We start from the raw sequence: 17,027 nt of genomic DNA on the forward strand, positions 1-17,027 counted from the left end.
AGCGAGAAGAAGGCTGGAGGTAGTGGAGATGTCATGTCTGAGGGCAATGTGTGGTGTGAATATAATGCAGAGAATTCGTAGTTTGGAAGTTAGGAGGAGGTGCGGGATTACCAAAACTGTTGTCCAGAGGGCTGAGGAAGGGTTGTTGAGGTGGTTCGGACATGTAGAGTTAATAATAATTGGTTAATAATCCAAATAATATCATCTTTCAACAATTGGACATATTCTGTGACAGATGAAGCAGTGGAATCTTGCACTGGTACCAATCAGGTGACCTTCATAGCTCGATTATTTACTTTGTCATTGACTCATCACTATGTGATGGTAACGGATAGAAAGCATTTGTGACCTTAAATTAGTGAAAAAATGGGAAGGAGAGAAATGAGGGACAAGGGAAGGAGGGTTCACTTAACCTTTTGACTGTTTCGGTCGTATATACAGTGGACCCTCGGTTAACGCCTGGATCAGATAGCGCCAAAATCAGATAATGCCTCGCTTTGGCGTGAAAAAATTGGCTCTGATAATGCCTAAAAACTCAGGAGCTTTTGTCCTGAACATGTCGGCACGGCGGCCTGAGTGGGCCTGGCCACTCACTCCATGTACCAGCCAGTATGCCATTGTTTACAAAGCCAGTGAGGATGATTCTGCGAGTACATGTGATATATTTTGTATTATTCCATTGTTTTTGGTGCTTGTAACTGCTAAATAAGCCACCATGGGCCCTAAGAAAGTTTCTAGTGCCAGCCCTATGGTAAAGAATGTGAGAAACACACATAATTTAAGAAAAAGTTTGTCGAAAGATACGAAAGTGGTGGTGGTAGTGATGGTGGTAGCAATGGTGGTAGTAGAGGGTAGTAGTGGTTGTGATGGTGGTATGGTATGATAAACAGGGTCGGATTACCACATAGGCAAACTAGGCATTTGCCTAGGGCCCCGCACATTTGGGGGCCCCCTGGTCCAAGGGGTTCAGGGGCTCATCCAAGACTGCACACATGGTGCAAGTGCAAAGGGGTCCCTACCTAAAAAGTTCAAGTGTTTGGAAAATAAATAATTAAATAAAATAAAATAAAAATAAATAAACCTAACCATAGATGGCAACACTCAACACGCCTTTGTTTACATCAGAACAGCTGTGTTTTCCCGTTAATGGGTGAGTATGGGAGATTCCTCTCCAATTTTCTGTAGTAATTACACGTTATCTAGACTTGTACTGTGACAAATTAACTGAAGTGTTGTTGATAGACATTGATGTGTATGGATAAATGTTTGTTTTCGCCTCTAAATGTTAAGGGAGGTACCTGATAGGGTTACTTGACCAGTAAAGATGCATTTTTGGTAAAAATACTATAAAGAAAAACCTAAAAACGCAAACTGACTTCCGTTTGTAGGTTTCAAAAGCACCTTGTCCTGTCTTTAAGTCTTTATCATTTCAATAACAGATCTCAATTGATTGATGTTCTACATCACTTCTGTCGCAAATGCTTAGTTTTCAAGTTACGGTGGAAGTGATGTAGAACATCAATTAATTTACTACATATTTCCCCAGAAACACATAAGCCACATCAGAAAATCGTTGGTTGGGTGAAACTGAAAATTGTCCCTGCATTCTTTAATTCTCATGTCCTTATCTATGGTGGTAGGCCATATATCATGCAAAACATAATGGTTAGTTTAGTTATGAAAATGGTAATATAAATACCATTGTGCATTGTTCTTGGACTCGGTATGATTTCTGTTTAAGTAAATTGGAGATCAAGGAGGATGAATTAGTAAAATATTCATAGCCCAAATCACTAACCTAATCTATGGTAAAAGTTCTGTATATGACTCCTTTCTGGTAACGTTTTGAATTTTTAGATGCGCAGCCAGAGGAAAGGGGGCTACAAGGGCCATATCCCCCCAATTGACAGAAAAAAAATTTAATAATTAAAAAATTAATAATAATTGATAATGAAAAATTTGTATTTGCATGATTACAGACAGTGATACATCCTCATTATGGCATCTCGTGAACGTGATGTTGGACGTTCTTATGCGAGTGGGTCACAGAAAAGAAAGAAGAAAATTCAAGAAGAACAGAAAAAGAAAGATGTAGGAAGCTGCAGAAAGATCACAGACATGCTCACGAAAACAGTTTCTGATGTTACCAGTACAGTTGAATCTGCAGATACGTCAGATCATACAGGAAGCCCTCCCTCCATTATTTCTCAGCCAGCATCTACTTCTTTTGTCTCCTCTCAATGTCTCAACGGACATTTCATCCACAGGATTTGTCTTAAAGGATCCTGCCTCATGGCCAAATGTAATCCCAGATTCTCTACGTAATGCTTTCATTGCAGAAAACTTCACTCAAACTCTGAACATTGACTTTAGGAAATCAGCAAGGATTTATGATGATGGAAGTCGTCGTCGTTTAAAGTCATCTATGTTTTATAGGAAGCTTGCAAATTCAGAAACTGTGAAAAGATCATGGATGGTATACTCTGAAAGCTCAGGAAAAGTGTACTGTTCAGCATGCAAGCTATTTTCTACCAAAGAAAATACCTTCACACAGGGGTTCAATGACTGGAAAAATTCCAAGCATTTCGAGGAACATGAAAACATCACCACTCACAGGAGCTGCATTTTAGCCAGTGTATTTCGTGCACAGAAAAAAGGCTTATTGGATTCTCATTTGGAAAATCAAACTGAAAAAGAGCGCACTTATTGGAGAAAAGTTCTAGAAAGAGTTGTTGCTGTTGTAAAATTCTTAGCTCTAAGAGGACTTGCTTTCCGTGGAGAAAATGAGGTTTTTGGTTCGGAAAACAATGGCAATTTCCTAGGGATCATAGAACTGTTAGCACAATTCGATCCATTCTTAGCAAATCATATGTCACGCTTTGGGAATGCAGGAAGAGGCACTGTATCTTACATGTCATCTACTATATGCAATGAATTTATTGAACTGATGACTAAGAAGGTCCTCAATAACATCATAGCAGCTGTGAAAACTGCAAAATACTTTGCAATAAGTGTAGATTCAACACCAGATATTTCACATACAGATCAATTGACATTCATTGTTCGCTTTGTTGACTCCAGTGGTAAGCCTGTAGAGCGCTTTATAAAATTCATTCCTCTCTCAGGCCATGATGGAGAAACAATGATGAATGTAGTACTGGATACTCTGCTTGAACATGATCTCTATTATGGATTGCAGTGACCAGAGCTACGATAATGCAAGTAACATGTCGGGTAAATATAATGGATTGCAAGCCCGTATCAAGCAAATCAACCCACTTGCTGAATATGTGCCCTGCTCAGCACATTCTCTTAATCTTGTTGGGTCATGTGCTGCGGAGTGTTGTGTTGCTGCAGTTTCATTTTTTGGACTTTTACAAGCACACTTTAATTTTTTCTCTGCTTCAACGCATCAGTGGAGTATACTCAAGTCAACCATTCATGGTGTCATCAAATCATTATCAACAACAAGGTGGTCAGCGCAGCATGATGCAACACATGCTTTGAAAGACAGCTTTGCTGAAATACGTTCTGCTTTGATCCAAATAGCAGAGGATGAAGACCAGACAGCAACTACAAGAAGCGAAGCAGCCAGCTTAGCATCAAAATTGGAAGATTTTGAATTGGCCTTACTCTGTGTGCTTTGGGACTGTATACTGGAATGGTTAAATGCCACGAACAAGACACTTCAGAAAATTGAAATTGAAATGGCTACTTGTGCTAACCTCTATGCAGGCTTAGTGGAATTTGTAAGCTCACTTCGCAATGATGAAGCTTTTGAAATGTTTGAAGAGAAAGCTAAACTGCTGGTGAAAGACTACACTTACCGGGCTGATCATCAGTGGTCAAGGAAGAGGAAACGCAATTTTGAAGAGCCAGACAATGAAATTGTGTTGCTACCAAGGCAGAAATGTAAGACAGCTACATACTTCGTCATTCTGGATTCACTGATTACAGAATTGGTGAAAAGAGAAGAAATCTACCAGAATCTCAATGACAAGTTAATTTTTCTGCGTATATGAATCAGATTAAAGCTCCACCTGAAAAATGTGCGCCCTCAGCTGCTTTGAAACATTTAAGAAATGCAGGTATCTCAGAAACCTTCCCTAATGTTGACATAGTGTATCGCCTTTACCTAACACTTCCAGCTACTAACTGTGAAGGAGAACGTTCATTTTCTGTTTTGAAAAGAGTGAAAAACCAGCTCCGTTCAGCAATGAGCTAAGACAAATTGTGTAACCTAGCCTTGTTGACCATTGAGTCTGATCTAACAAGAAATATTGATTTTCAGAATATAATTGATGATTTTGCCAATATGAAATCCAGAAAAAAGTTTATTTAAGAAGTGCCTGTGAATATAAACAATTCTTTACTTTCTTGAGTTTATATGATTTGATAGTCTTATGCATGATGCAATGATAACAATAATGGTCAGTGATTTATAAAGGGAATAAGAGTGCTGTAGTGGTTATGCTGAATATAATAGGTACATGATGTCACTACTTTAATAGCCTAATCTAGTAATACTATGCTGTCTTGAGTTTATTCTCTTTAAAATGCATGATTTAACAAGATAGTTATAATGGCTGTTGGTAAATGGTTTTGGTTGTCTTGATGTACTTTCCCTATTAAATTTAATCTAAATAGCCAGAATGTATTTAATTAGACCTTAAACAGGCTCACACCGATCCCCCCCCCCAAGCTGGAAGGGGTCGCTTCGCTTACCCGTAACTCAAAGGGGCCCCGCCAATCTGAATAGCCTAGGGCCCGGAGACTTCTTAATCCGGCCCTGATGATAAAGCATGGTGAGGCTGCCAGTTCTGACAAAAAAGCAGCTGAAAAATATGTGCAGGACTTTAAGGGGTACATAGAGGCTGAAAAATTAAAGCCCCACAAGTGTTCAGTTGTGATGAAACAGGCCAGTTTAGGAAGAAAATGCCAAACAGGACCTACATTACTCAGGAGGAAAAGACACTCCCAGGACACAAGCCAGAAAAGGACTTGTTACCTGAAGGCTTTATGGAACGGGATTCCCCTTCCATAAAGCCTTCCATCACTCATCAACAAGTCCACAATAAAGGTAAGTGTGATGTTGTTATTGTCTTATTCTTCATGTATCATTGTTTTCTGTGTAGGGAAATGTATATTTCATGTAATAAAACTATTTTGTTTAATACTTTTGGGTATCTCGAATGGATTAATTGGATTTCCATTATTTCTTATGGGAAAAATTAATTTGGTGTAAGGGTTAATCGGTTAAAGGCTAGCTCTCTGGAACGGATTAAAGGCATTAACCGAGGGTCCACTGTATATGTCTTACGAGCCAATGTGTTTGACGTATATATAATAAAAAATTCTAGCAGCTTCAAATCAAGCATGGGAAAGCTAGTAGGCTCACATGTGAGAGAATGGGTCTGTGTGTGCAGTATAAAAAAAATCCTGCAGCAAGCAATGCATAACGAGAAAAAAAAAACTCCGACCGTATTTTTGTATTAAAATGCCAACTTTGAGGTGTATTTTCATATAATTTTTTTTATTATATTCTCATTTTTGTAGTCACATTTGATAGAATGGAAAACATGTTATAGAAATGGAGGTGATTTTGATTGGTTTTGCTATGAAAGGGACCTTGAAATGGGGCTCAAAGTAGGGTAAATGTTTGATTTTTGCCAATGTTCAAGAGTAAACAAATGACTGTCATTGTCCAACAAATGTCCAACTAGCCATTCTGATATGCAGTCATGAATGGGTTGACATTATTTATACAATTATTACAATATTGCAGCAGTCTGCATAACAGTAAATCTTCTGTTTTTTTTGTTTGAATAAAAATTCAAAATAGAAAGCAAGAGTAATATCAGAGGGGCCTGGAGATGGGATTGATGAACAAAGAAAATGTTATTTTAGAGCCAGGAATGTCTGCATTGTTCATTCTGGACCCTATTTTGAAATTGGCATATTTTTTAATTTGTGTGAAATTGGCCAAATTGCCAATTTCTGACCACTTTATTGGGTAGTTGAAATCGGTAAATGGGCAGTTTCTTGTACTCAATCGATAAAACAAATGGAGTTCTAAAGAAATAGCTATGAGTTTGGTTGACTCGAACACTGGAATTAGCTGAAAATAGGGCTCAAAGTGGGTGAAATTGCCGATTCGTAAATATTGCCGTGGTCGCTAAGTTCGCGAGAGCATAATTCCGTAAGTTTTCCATCAATTTTTGTACTTTTGGTGTCATTACCATCGGGAAAAGATTATCTATCATTTCAGAAGATTTTTTTGGTTGGGGTTGCGACAGTCAAACGGTTAAAGATCACTTGAAAACATGGATAATTGTGATTTTTTAAATAAACTAATCACCTGCTGTGATAAGAACTTCCAGTTGAGAAAACTACAGGTACAAACACTTCAGAAATAGGAGTAAGGTACAGTATAAGTATTTTTTGAAATGTGAATTTTTTTAACTAATGAGGCTGTTGAGTTTAAAAACTTCCCTTATTTAAGTAGTTTCAGAACTGTGTTATAATACAGTAAATCTTTCTTTCAACACACCGGCCGTATCCCACCGAGGCGGGGTGGCCCAAAAGGAAAAACGAAAGTTTCTCCTTTTACATATGGTAATACAGTGGACCCTCAAGCAACGATATTAATCCTTTCCTGAGAGCTCATCGTTAGTCAAAATTATCGTTAGTCAAGTTAATTTTCCCCATAAGAAATAATGGAAATCAAATTAATCCGTTCCTGGCACCCCAAAGTACAGTGGACCCCCGCATAACGATATTAATCCGTTCATGAGAGCTCATTGTTATGCGAAATTATCGTTATGCGAATGAATTTTCCCCATAAGAAATAATGGAAATCAAATTAATCCGTGCAAGACACCCCAAAGTATGAAAAAAAAAAACATTATTACCACATGAAATATTAATTTTAATACACACAAACTGAAAAAGGCATGCACAATTACATGACACTTACTTTTATTGAAGATCTGGTGATGATTGATGGGATGGGAGGAGGAGAGAGTCTTAGTGTTTAGAAGGGGAATCCCCTTCCATTAAGACTTGAGGTGTCAAGTCCTTTTCTGGGGTTACTTCCCTTCTTCTTTTAATGCCACTAGGACCAGCTTCAGAGTCACTGGACTTCTGTTGCACAACATATCTGTCCATAGTGGCCTGTACCTCTCGTTCCTTTATGACTTCCCTAAAGTGTTTCACAACATTGTCAGTGTAATAGTCACCAGCATGGCTTGCAATAGCTGTGTGAGGGTGATTTTCATCCATAAAGGTTTGCACTTTCAGCCACATTGCACAGATTTCCTTAATCTTTGTAGTAGGCAACTTCTTCAATTTCACTCTCCCCTCCTCCGAACCAGTTTCCTCAGGTCTGGCCTCTTGCTGTTGAAGTTGATCTAGCAGCTCAACAGTGGTTAGTTCTTCATTGTCCTCCTCCACCAACTCTTCCACATCATCCCCACTAACCTCCAACCCCAAGGACTTTCCCAATGCCACAATGGATTCCTCAGCTGGCATACTCCTCTCAGGGTTAGCCTGAAACCCTTCAAAATCCCTTTGGTCTACACATTCTGGCCACAGTTTCTTCCAAGCAGAGTTCAAGGTCCTCTTAGTCACTCCCTCCTAAGCCTTACCTATAAGGTTTACACAATTGAGGATATTAAAGCGCTCTCTCCAAAACTCGCTTAGTCAGTTGAGTTTCTGAGGTCACTACAAAGCACCTTTCAAACAGAGCTTTTGTGTACAGTTTTTTGAAGTTTGCAATAACCTGCTGGTCCATGGGCTGCAGGAGAGGAGTGGTATTAGGAGGCAAAAACTTCACCTTAATGAAGCTCATGTCCCCATAAAGTCGCTCTGCCACGTCTGTAGGATGACCAGGGGCATTGTCTAACACCAGGAGGCACTTAAGGTCTAATTTCTTTTCAGTTAGGTAATCTTTCACACTGGGGCAAATGCATGGTGTAACCAGTCATAGAAAAAGTCCCTAGTGACCCATGCCTTACTGTTTGCCCTCCACAGCACACACAAATTAGCCTTGAGGATATTCTTTTGCCTGAATGCTCTGGGAGTTTCTGAGTGATACACTAATAAAGGCTTCACTTTGCAATCACCACTAGCATTGGAACACATCAACAGAGTAAGCCTGTCTTTCATAGGCTTATGTCCTGGGAGTGCCTTTTCCACCTCAGTAATGTAGGTCCTGCTTGGCATTTTCTTCCAAAACAGGCCTGTTTCATCACAATTAAACACTTGTTCAGGTTTCAGTCCTTCACTGTCTATGTACTCCTTGAATTCCTGCACATATTTTTCAGCTGCTTTGTAGTTCGAACTGGCAGCCTCACCATGCCTTATCACACTATGTATGCCACTACGCTTCTTAAATCTCTCAAACCAACCTTTGCTGGCCTTAAATTCACTCACATCATCACTAGTTGCAGGCATTTTTTTAATTAAATCCTGATGCAACTTCCTAGCCTTTTCACTTATGATCACTTGAGAGATGCTATCTCCTGCTATCTGTTTTTCATTTATCCACGCCAATAAGAGTCTCTCAACATCTTCCATCACTTGTGATCTCTGTTTCGAAAACACAGTTGAACCTTTGGCAAGAACAGCTTCCTTGATTGCCGTTTTGTTGCCCACAATAGTAGCGATGGTTGATTGGGGTTTATTATACAACCTGGCCAGCTCGGAGACACGCACTCCACTTTCATACTTATCAATGATCTCTTTCTTCATCTCTATAGTAATTCTCACCCTTATTGCTGTAGGGTTGGCACTAGAAGCTTTCTTGGGGCCCATGGTCACTTATTTTGCAGATAAAATCACCAAAAACACTGTAATAATACGAAATGTTCCGATTGTATGCTTGGATGTTACCGCGGAGGCTGGCTGGTAAACAATGCCACCGGCGGAACATGTGAGGCTGGCTAAGGCCGCACACTAGACGCGTCTCGGACGAACAGCATTGAGCGGGTTTTTTAGCGGTATGCGAGGCAAAATCTTAGCGATAAAATGTATCGGTATGCGGATTTAACGTTATGTAAGGCCAACGGTATGCGGGGGTCCACTGTATTGAAAAAAAAATTTTACCACATGAAATATTAATTTTAATACACACAAACTGAAGAAGACATGTACAATTACATGACACTTACCTTTATTGAAGATCTGGTGATGATTGATGGGATGGGAGGAGGGGAGAGTGTGGATGGTGTTAGTGTTTAGAAGGGGAATCTCCTTCCATTAGGACTTGAGGTGTCAAGTCCTTTACCGGGTTACTTCCCTTCTTTTAATGCCACTAGGACCAGCTTGAGAGTCACTGGACCTCTGTCGCACAACATATCTGTCCATAGAGCTCTGTATCTCCCATTCCTTTACGATTCGTCTAAAATGGGCCACAACATTGTCATTGTAATAGTCACCAGCACGGCTTGCAATAGCTGTTAGTGATTTTCATCCATAAAGGTTTGCAGTTCAACCCACTTTGCACACATTTCCTTAATCTTTGAAGTAGGCACAATGGATTTCACAACTGGCATAGGCATCTCAGGGTTAGCCCCAAACCCTTCAAAATCTTACTTAATTTCCATACTAATTCTCACCCTTTTTATCACAGGGATGGCACTAGAAGCTTTCTTGGGGCCCATGGTGACTTATTTTGCAGGTGCAATCACTAAAAATGCTGTGATAATATGAAATGTTCCGATTGTATGTTTGGATACGAGCGCGGTGGCTGGCTGGCTTGTAAACACTGGCCAGAAGTGGACGCGTCTCAGACGGAACGAATAGTGTTGGTCGAGTTTTTTAGCGCTAGTCGAGGCAAAATTTTTGCGTTAAAATGTATCGCTAGTCAGATTTAACGTTATACGATGCCATCGTTGGTCGAGGGTCCACTGTATATACAGGAGAAGTTACTAGCCCCTTGCTTCTGGCATTTTAGTCACCTCTTACAACACGCATGGCTTACGGAGGAAGAATTCTGTTCCACTTCCCCATGGAGATAAGAGGAAATAAGCAAGAATAAGAACTAGAAAGAAAATAGAAGAAAACCCAGAGGGGTGTGTATATATGTGCTTGTACATGTATGTGTAGTGTGACCTAAGTGTAAGGAGAAGTAGCAAGACATACCTGAAATCTTGCATGTTCGTGAGACAGAAAAAAGGACACCAGCAATCCTACCATCATGTAAAACAATCACAGGAATACAGTAAATATTTGATTTAATTGGTCTCGATTTAGTGGACTTCAGAAATGCAGAACAAAATTGCTGGGTCGATTTGGAAACATGGAAGTTCATTTGGCTACAGCATTGTATGTTATTGTTATGATTACAACAGAACATTCTCATCTTTATCCTCCACAATTGGCATTACCAGAAAACCCTCTCTTCCCTATTAGTTTTTTAAATCACAACTTTTTCTGAAGACTTAACAGTTTTATTCAATGTTACTTTCCTGGACAGGCACTTCACAATTTAGAAAAAGAGATGGGCATTTGTTTTATCTTGGTTATGTAGTTCTTGATTGTGTCTGATCATTTAACCCTTTCAGGGTCCGTCCCGTAGATCTACGGCTTTACGTTCAGGGTCCAAACCGTAGATCTACGTCATGAGCTCAGCTCACTCTGATAAACTGTGAGTGGTACACTTGGGCCTAGATATGAGAAAATACATCTATGTGGTATGTGTGCACCACATAAAACAAATCCTGCAGCACGCTGTGTATAATGAGAGGAAAAAAACTGATACCAAGATTTTCGATTAAAACAGCAACTTTGCAGTGTTTTTTCGTATGTTTTTTATAGTTGTACAGTGGACCCCCGCATAACGATTACCTCCGAATGCGACCAATTATGTAAGTGTATTTATGTAAGTGCGTTTGTACATGTATGTTTGGGGGTCTGAAATGGACTAATCTACTTCACAATATTCCTTATGGGAATAAATTCAGTCAGTACTGGCACCTGAACATACTTATGGAGTGAAAAAATATCGTTAACCGGGGGTCCACTGTATTTGCAATTTCTTGGTCTCATTTGATAGAATGGAAGACATATTGCAGAAATAGAGATGATTTTGATTGGTTTTAGCACTGGAAATGGCTTGAAACTGAGCTCAAAGTAGCAGAAATGTTAAATTTTTGCTGATGTTCAAGAGTAAACAAACGACCTCACACGTCTAATACACACCAGCTGGTGGGTCTAATATACATTCACAAATGTGGTGATGATATTTATACAATTATTACAATATTGCATAACAGTAAATCTTCTATTTTTTGGTGTGAATAAAAATTCATTATGTGAATAAAAAATTAAAATGGGATTTATTTGTAAAGCCTCAAAACGTAACTAATGAACCGAGGAAATGTTAGTTTAGTGCCAGGAATGCCTACATTGTTTATTCTGGACGCTATTTTGAAATTGGAATATTTTGAACTTTGTGTTAAATTGGCCAAATTACCAATTTCCGATCACTTTATTTTGTAGTTGAAACAGTTGACTTGGCGATTTCTTGTGCTCAATCGATAGAATAGAAGTAATACTAGTGAAATAGCTAAGAATTTGGTCGATTGGAATGATGTAATTGGCCTAAAATGGGAGTCAAAGTCGGCAAAATCGCCGATTCGTAAATATCGCTGACACATCAAAATTCACGAGAGCATAATTTCGTCAATTTTCCATCAAATTTCGTACTTTTTGTTTTATTACCTTCACAAAAAGATTCTCTACCATTTCATAAGAAAAAATAACAGACTTTTTTTTGGAAAATTCTTGGACACTGGGGCACCACTTCAGATTTTGGCCTTGGACTCTGAAGGGGGTTAAATGGACTCAGGACTCTTGATATATACAGTGGACCCCCGCATAACGATTACCTCCGAATGCGACCAATTATGTAAGTGTATTTATGTAAGTGCATTTGTATGTGTATGTTTGGGTGTCTGAAATGGACTAATCTACTTCACAATATTTCTTATGGGAACAAATTCAGTCAGTACTGGCACCTGAACATACTTCTGGAGTGAAAAAATATCGTTAACCGGGGGTCCACTGTAAATGCTTTAGCTATAACATTGACTATTTAAACTGTTGTGTGATGAAGTACTGTTCAGTATAAAGTAATATGTTGCCATTTTCCAGACTAAGGCACCAGGTTCATGACTTCCAGCTTCATATGTTAAAGAATGTTTTGGTATAATATTTAAAAGCAGTGAGGTGCATGGCAGATAATGGATGATTAATGATGTAGAAATATATTTATAAAGATAAGTGGCTTAAAAAATCAGGAAAAAAATATGAATGTGATCAGAGATGATTCTGTCATTAACAGATTTCTCAAAAGTACATCAACAGAATATAGAAATTGCTTGCTGCATATCTATGCATTGTCCCAGCCATTTGATGCCTTTAAATTGGAGTTTGTCATAGTCACTTTTCTCACCTGTAATTTGAAGATAGGAATCATCAGTGTATAGAGGGATGAGCACTATCATTGTGGACAGGCCTTTTTCTTGAGACAAGAAAAGATATTGACCAGTATTGGACATTAACTGTATGCAAGTTTAAGTCCAAAACCATCTCATATTTTCTTGGCCCTTTGGTTGTTCTGTTTTTTCTAACAAACTCCATGTGTTTAACTTCTCCCAGAAAAGCACTTATCAGGTTTCAGTAACTTGCATCAGTTCCATTGTAAATATATACTGTAGTTGATTAGGCATGTGTGATAAGTTAATGTTCTTGATGAAAAAGACTGGATCTTTTTAAATCTGTAACCCCTAATGAAAAATTTGGATTCTCAGTCATTATCTTAAATTATTATGGAAATGGGACAGTAAACAGTAGGTTGAAGATTAGATGGTCATTTAGCTTTTCTAGCTGTGGAAGACATATTAAATATAATGTATTGATTGGTCTTAAATCCCAGTTAGTTACCATAAGATAGTAGTTAGTTTTTAAGTCTGGCTGTGAAAATTCTACCATGGGAAGAATGTTTACTTAAGGATTCTTATATCATCAGATGTGCATTGGTTCTATTTATGCACAAGTACTGCTAAGTCTGCCTCAAGATTGTCTGCTTCAGTTTCTTATGAACAAGAATTTCATATTATATATTGTTTTCTTTCTCTTTCATTCTGACTTCTTGTAAGCATTTTGCCTCATTTTCTGAATATTAAGGGTATCCTCATTTTTCAGTGTATTTTATGAACAATTGATTGCTGTATATTTTGGCGTTTTACAAGCTTTTTTATGCTATCTTAAAGTCAGGTAATTGACACAATATATGTAAAAGCATATTAACCTTTTCACTGTCTACCTCAAAGTTGTACATTGTTGACACCAGTATTGCTCACATGGTTCTGGATTTTAAGCACAGCACCCTCATATATACCGTGAGTGGTAAATTTTGGTCAAGACATTAGAGAATGGGTCTGTGCAGTGAGTGTGCACAGTATTAAAAAATCCTGCCTCATGCAGTGCATGATGGGAGAAAGAGCAAACCTCTGACCTTATGTTTAGTTTAAAATAACAATTTTTAGGTGTTTTCTAGGTTGATTTTTATGGATTTATTGGCTGTTGCTTTGTATCAGTTGATAGAATGGAAGAAATACTAATGAAATAAAGATGATTTTGCTTGGTGTTGAAGACCAAAAGTACAGGGTGTTTCAAAATCTTTGACCCAATTTCAACAATATACTGCTTTGAAATTGGGACCATGGTTTTGAAAAACCCTGTAGTTTGAAACAGGGCTCAAAGTAACAGAAATATTCAATTTTAGATGATTTTCTTGAGGAAGGGTGCTTTTCCTTTTCCCCTGGTTAATCATCCATGACCAGTAATCCTTGGTTATGCTTTATATCCAACAATAAGGCAAAACTTCAATTTCTTTTTGGTGTGATGATTGATTTAACCCTTGACTGTTGCAAGCCCCTTTCTGAAACTGTCATTCTATGTTGCAAAATTTTTGGAAAAAATAAATAATTTTTTCTTATGAAATGATAGAGAATCTTTTCCTGATAGTAATGACACCAAAAGTACGAAATTTGGTCGAAAACTCACGGAATTACGCTCCCGCGAAGTTAGTGGTCTCAGCGACATATATGCATTGGCGATTTCGCCAACTCTGAGCCCTGTTTTTGGCCAATTCCCTTGTTCCAGTTGACCAAACTCATAGCTATTTCTTTAGAACTCCATTTTTTTCTATCAGTTGAGTACAAGAGACTGCCCATTCACCAATTTGAACTACCCAATAAAGTAGTCAGAAATTGGCAATTTGGCCAACTTCAAAATAGGGTCTAGAATAAACAATGTAGACATTCTTGGCACTAAAATAACATATCCTCTGTTCATTAGTCACGTCTCTAGGCCCCTCTTATATTACTATTGCTTTCTATTTTGATTTTGTATTCATACAAAAAATACATAATTTACTTTTATGCAGACCACTGCATTATTGTAAAAATAGTATAAATAACATCAGTGCACTAGTGAAAGAATAATAGACTTCCCAATTGATGTGTATTGGATGTGTGGTGTGATATGCTCACTCTTGAACATTGGTAAAAATCGAACATTTCCGCTACTTTGAGCTCAGTTTCAAGGCCGTTTTCATCATGAAACTAATCAAAATCATCTCTATTTCTGCAATATGTTTTCCATTCTGTCAAATGAGAAAATGAAAACGAGAATACAATGATAAATGCTATACAAAAATACACCTCAAAGTCGGCGTTTTAATCCAAAAAAATGGTCAGTTTTTTCTCATTATGCATTACGTGCTGCAGGATTGTTTTTATGTGTTGCACACTGACCACAGAGCCCCATTCTGTCACATATTGGGCCTACCAGCTTTCTCCTGCTTGATTTGAAGCCGCTAGAATTATTGAGTATACAGTGGACCCCCGCTTAATGATCATCTCCCAGTGCGACCAATTATGTAAGTGTATTTATGTAAGTGGGTTTGTACGTGTATGTTTGGGGGTGTAAAATGGACTAATCTACTTCTTAATATTCCTTATGGGAACAAATTCGGTCAGTACTGGCACCTGAACATACTTCTGGAATGAAAAAATATCGTTAACCGGGGGTCCACTGTATATACGTACGTCCGAAACACTGGCTCGTAAGACGTATGTATACGACCAGAACAGTCAAAGGGTCAAAATGAAGGGCAAGTGTTATACATGAAAGGTCTGAGAATGTGATTAATGAACAGAAGATAGGTTATTTTAGTATCTGGAATGCCTACAGCATTTTTATATTGAAATCTGTTTTTAAATTGGAATCTGTTGAATTTTGTGTAAAATTGGCCACATACCAACCTTTTGCACTTTATAGGGCAGTTCTGATACATAGTTGAATGGGCAGTTTCTTGCATGCAGTCGATAGAATGAGAGGCATACTAGCAAAATAGCTTTGACTTTGGACTCAGTGGGTGAAATCGCTAACGCTGGCACCTGACTGCCAACTTTGTGCTTATATAATTCCATAAGTTTTCTATCAGATTTTGCATTTTTGGTGTCATTGTCTTCAGAAAAAATTCTCTACCATTTCAGAAGAAAAATTGTTATTTTTTTTTTTAAATTGTGACACTGTTAGCTCTTTTAATTTTGGGGGTCATGACAGTGACAGGATTAAGATCACAATACAGTACAGTGGACCCCCGCATAACGATTACCTCCGAATGTGACCAATTATGTAAGTGTATTTATGTAAGTGCGTTTGTACGTGTATGTTTGGGGGTCTGAAGTGGACTAATCTACTTCACAATATTTCTTATGGGAACAAATTCGGTCAGTACTGGCACCTGAACATACTTCTGGAGTCAAAAAATATCGTTAACCGGGGGTCCACTGTATTTGGGAGATTGCACAGTATAAATGTTTAAGCATGTAATTAATAGGTTCTTTTTCTATTACAGTTCTTGTTACCATCTACGTTCGGTTTCGACAAATAGCTGAACTTTATCGTAACCATTCTTCATCTTCCAACATTGTGAGGCTAAATCGAATGGGTTTGTTCATAGGTTCTCTGGCAGCATTTGGTATATCAATTGCTGCAAACTTTCAAGAAACCAATGTGTTCTTTGTTCATATAACTGGAGCCCTGATGGCATTTGGCCTTGGTACTGGATATCTTTGGGTTCAGGTAAGGAACTAACAAGTTTCTTTGGAAAATGTTGATGATTTGACTATTCATTGATTTGATATGTGATTATGAACTAGAGCAGCTGTTAAGCTAGTGCCAGTCTGCTGGACTTTTAACCCTTAAACGGTCCAAACATATATATACGTTCACCTACACAGCGCCCCGAATATTTTGAGAATTTTTTTTTTTTTTATAGGAAAAAAGAGCACGTGGTACCAAGGCGTCCCCAATTTTTTTCATATGGTGCACACTGAGTGCTCACACCCATTCTCTCATGTCTAGGCGACTCAGGCCTATCGTGACAATGTTAAATGAATGACAAATGAAATGTATATATACGTTTGGGGTGCTACGCGAAAGAACGTATGTATATGTTTGGACCGTTTAAGGGTTAAAGGTGTAATAAAATTTGAATAGATTAAAAACTAATTATCAAAAATGTATTTCATAATGAATCTTGGGGTTATAGTAGATTTGCATGGTTTTCTCAGGGAAGAGCACCTGGTGCCACTCTGCAAGGATTAGGTCATCCTGACAGTCCAACATCTCATTGGAGAAAAAAAAAAAAGGACAAAATGTAAACACTGGGATATTTTATTAGAAACATTACAGTCCTGGGTTCTTAGTTACTCGTCAGACTAACCTCTATTGATTGATTGATTGTTGTGTTCATCGGAGAAAATAAGTACTTCATTTCAAATTCCCATTTGAACAATTTGACATTTTTTATCTGTCCTCCTCTATGCTGGTCCCATCTTTAATGCAAATTCTCTCTTGATTTTTTAGCTGACATTGATTTACTCTTATCATTTGTGACTCCTTCCCTTCCATTCTTTCCGCCAGTGTCCTTCACTCATTTCCACCTC

General features: G+C 38.1%; 1 protein-coding gene across 6 annotated transcripts in view; it reads left to right on the forward strand.

Annotated features, from left to right (window-relative positions):
• Nucleotides 1-17,027, forward strand: part of LOC128690948 (DNA damage-regulated autophagy modulator protein 2) — a 77,406-nt gene that overhangs the window by 40,617 nt on the left and 19,762 nt on the right. For all 6 annotated transcript variants that reach the window (XM_070088465.1, XM_070088460.1, XM_070088462.1 and 3 more), the window contains exon 5: nucleotides 15,935-16,161. In XM_070088465.1, the coding sequence (XP_069944566.1) occupies nucleotides 15,935-16,161 (227 nt within the window). The remainder of the gene's footprint in view (nucleotides 1-15,934; nucleotides 16,162-17,027) is intronic.

This window comes from Cherax quadricarinatus, chromosome 24 (genome assembly GCF_038502225.1).
Source record: "Cherax quadricarinatus isolate ZL_2023a chromosome 24, ASM3850222v1, whole genome shotgun sequence".
NCBI lineage: Eukaryota > Metazoa > Arthropoda > Malacostraca > Decapoda > Parastacidae > Cherax > Cherax quadricarinatus.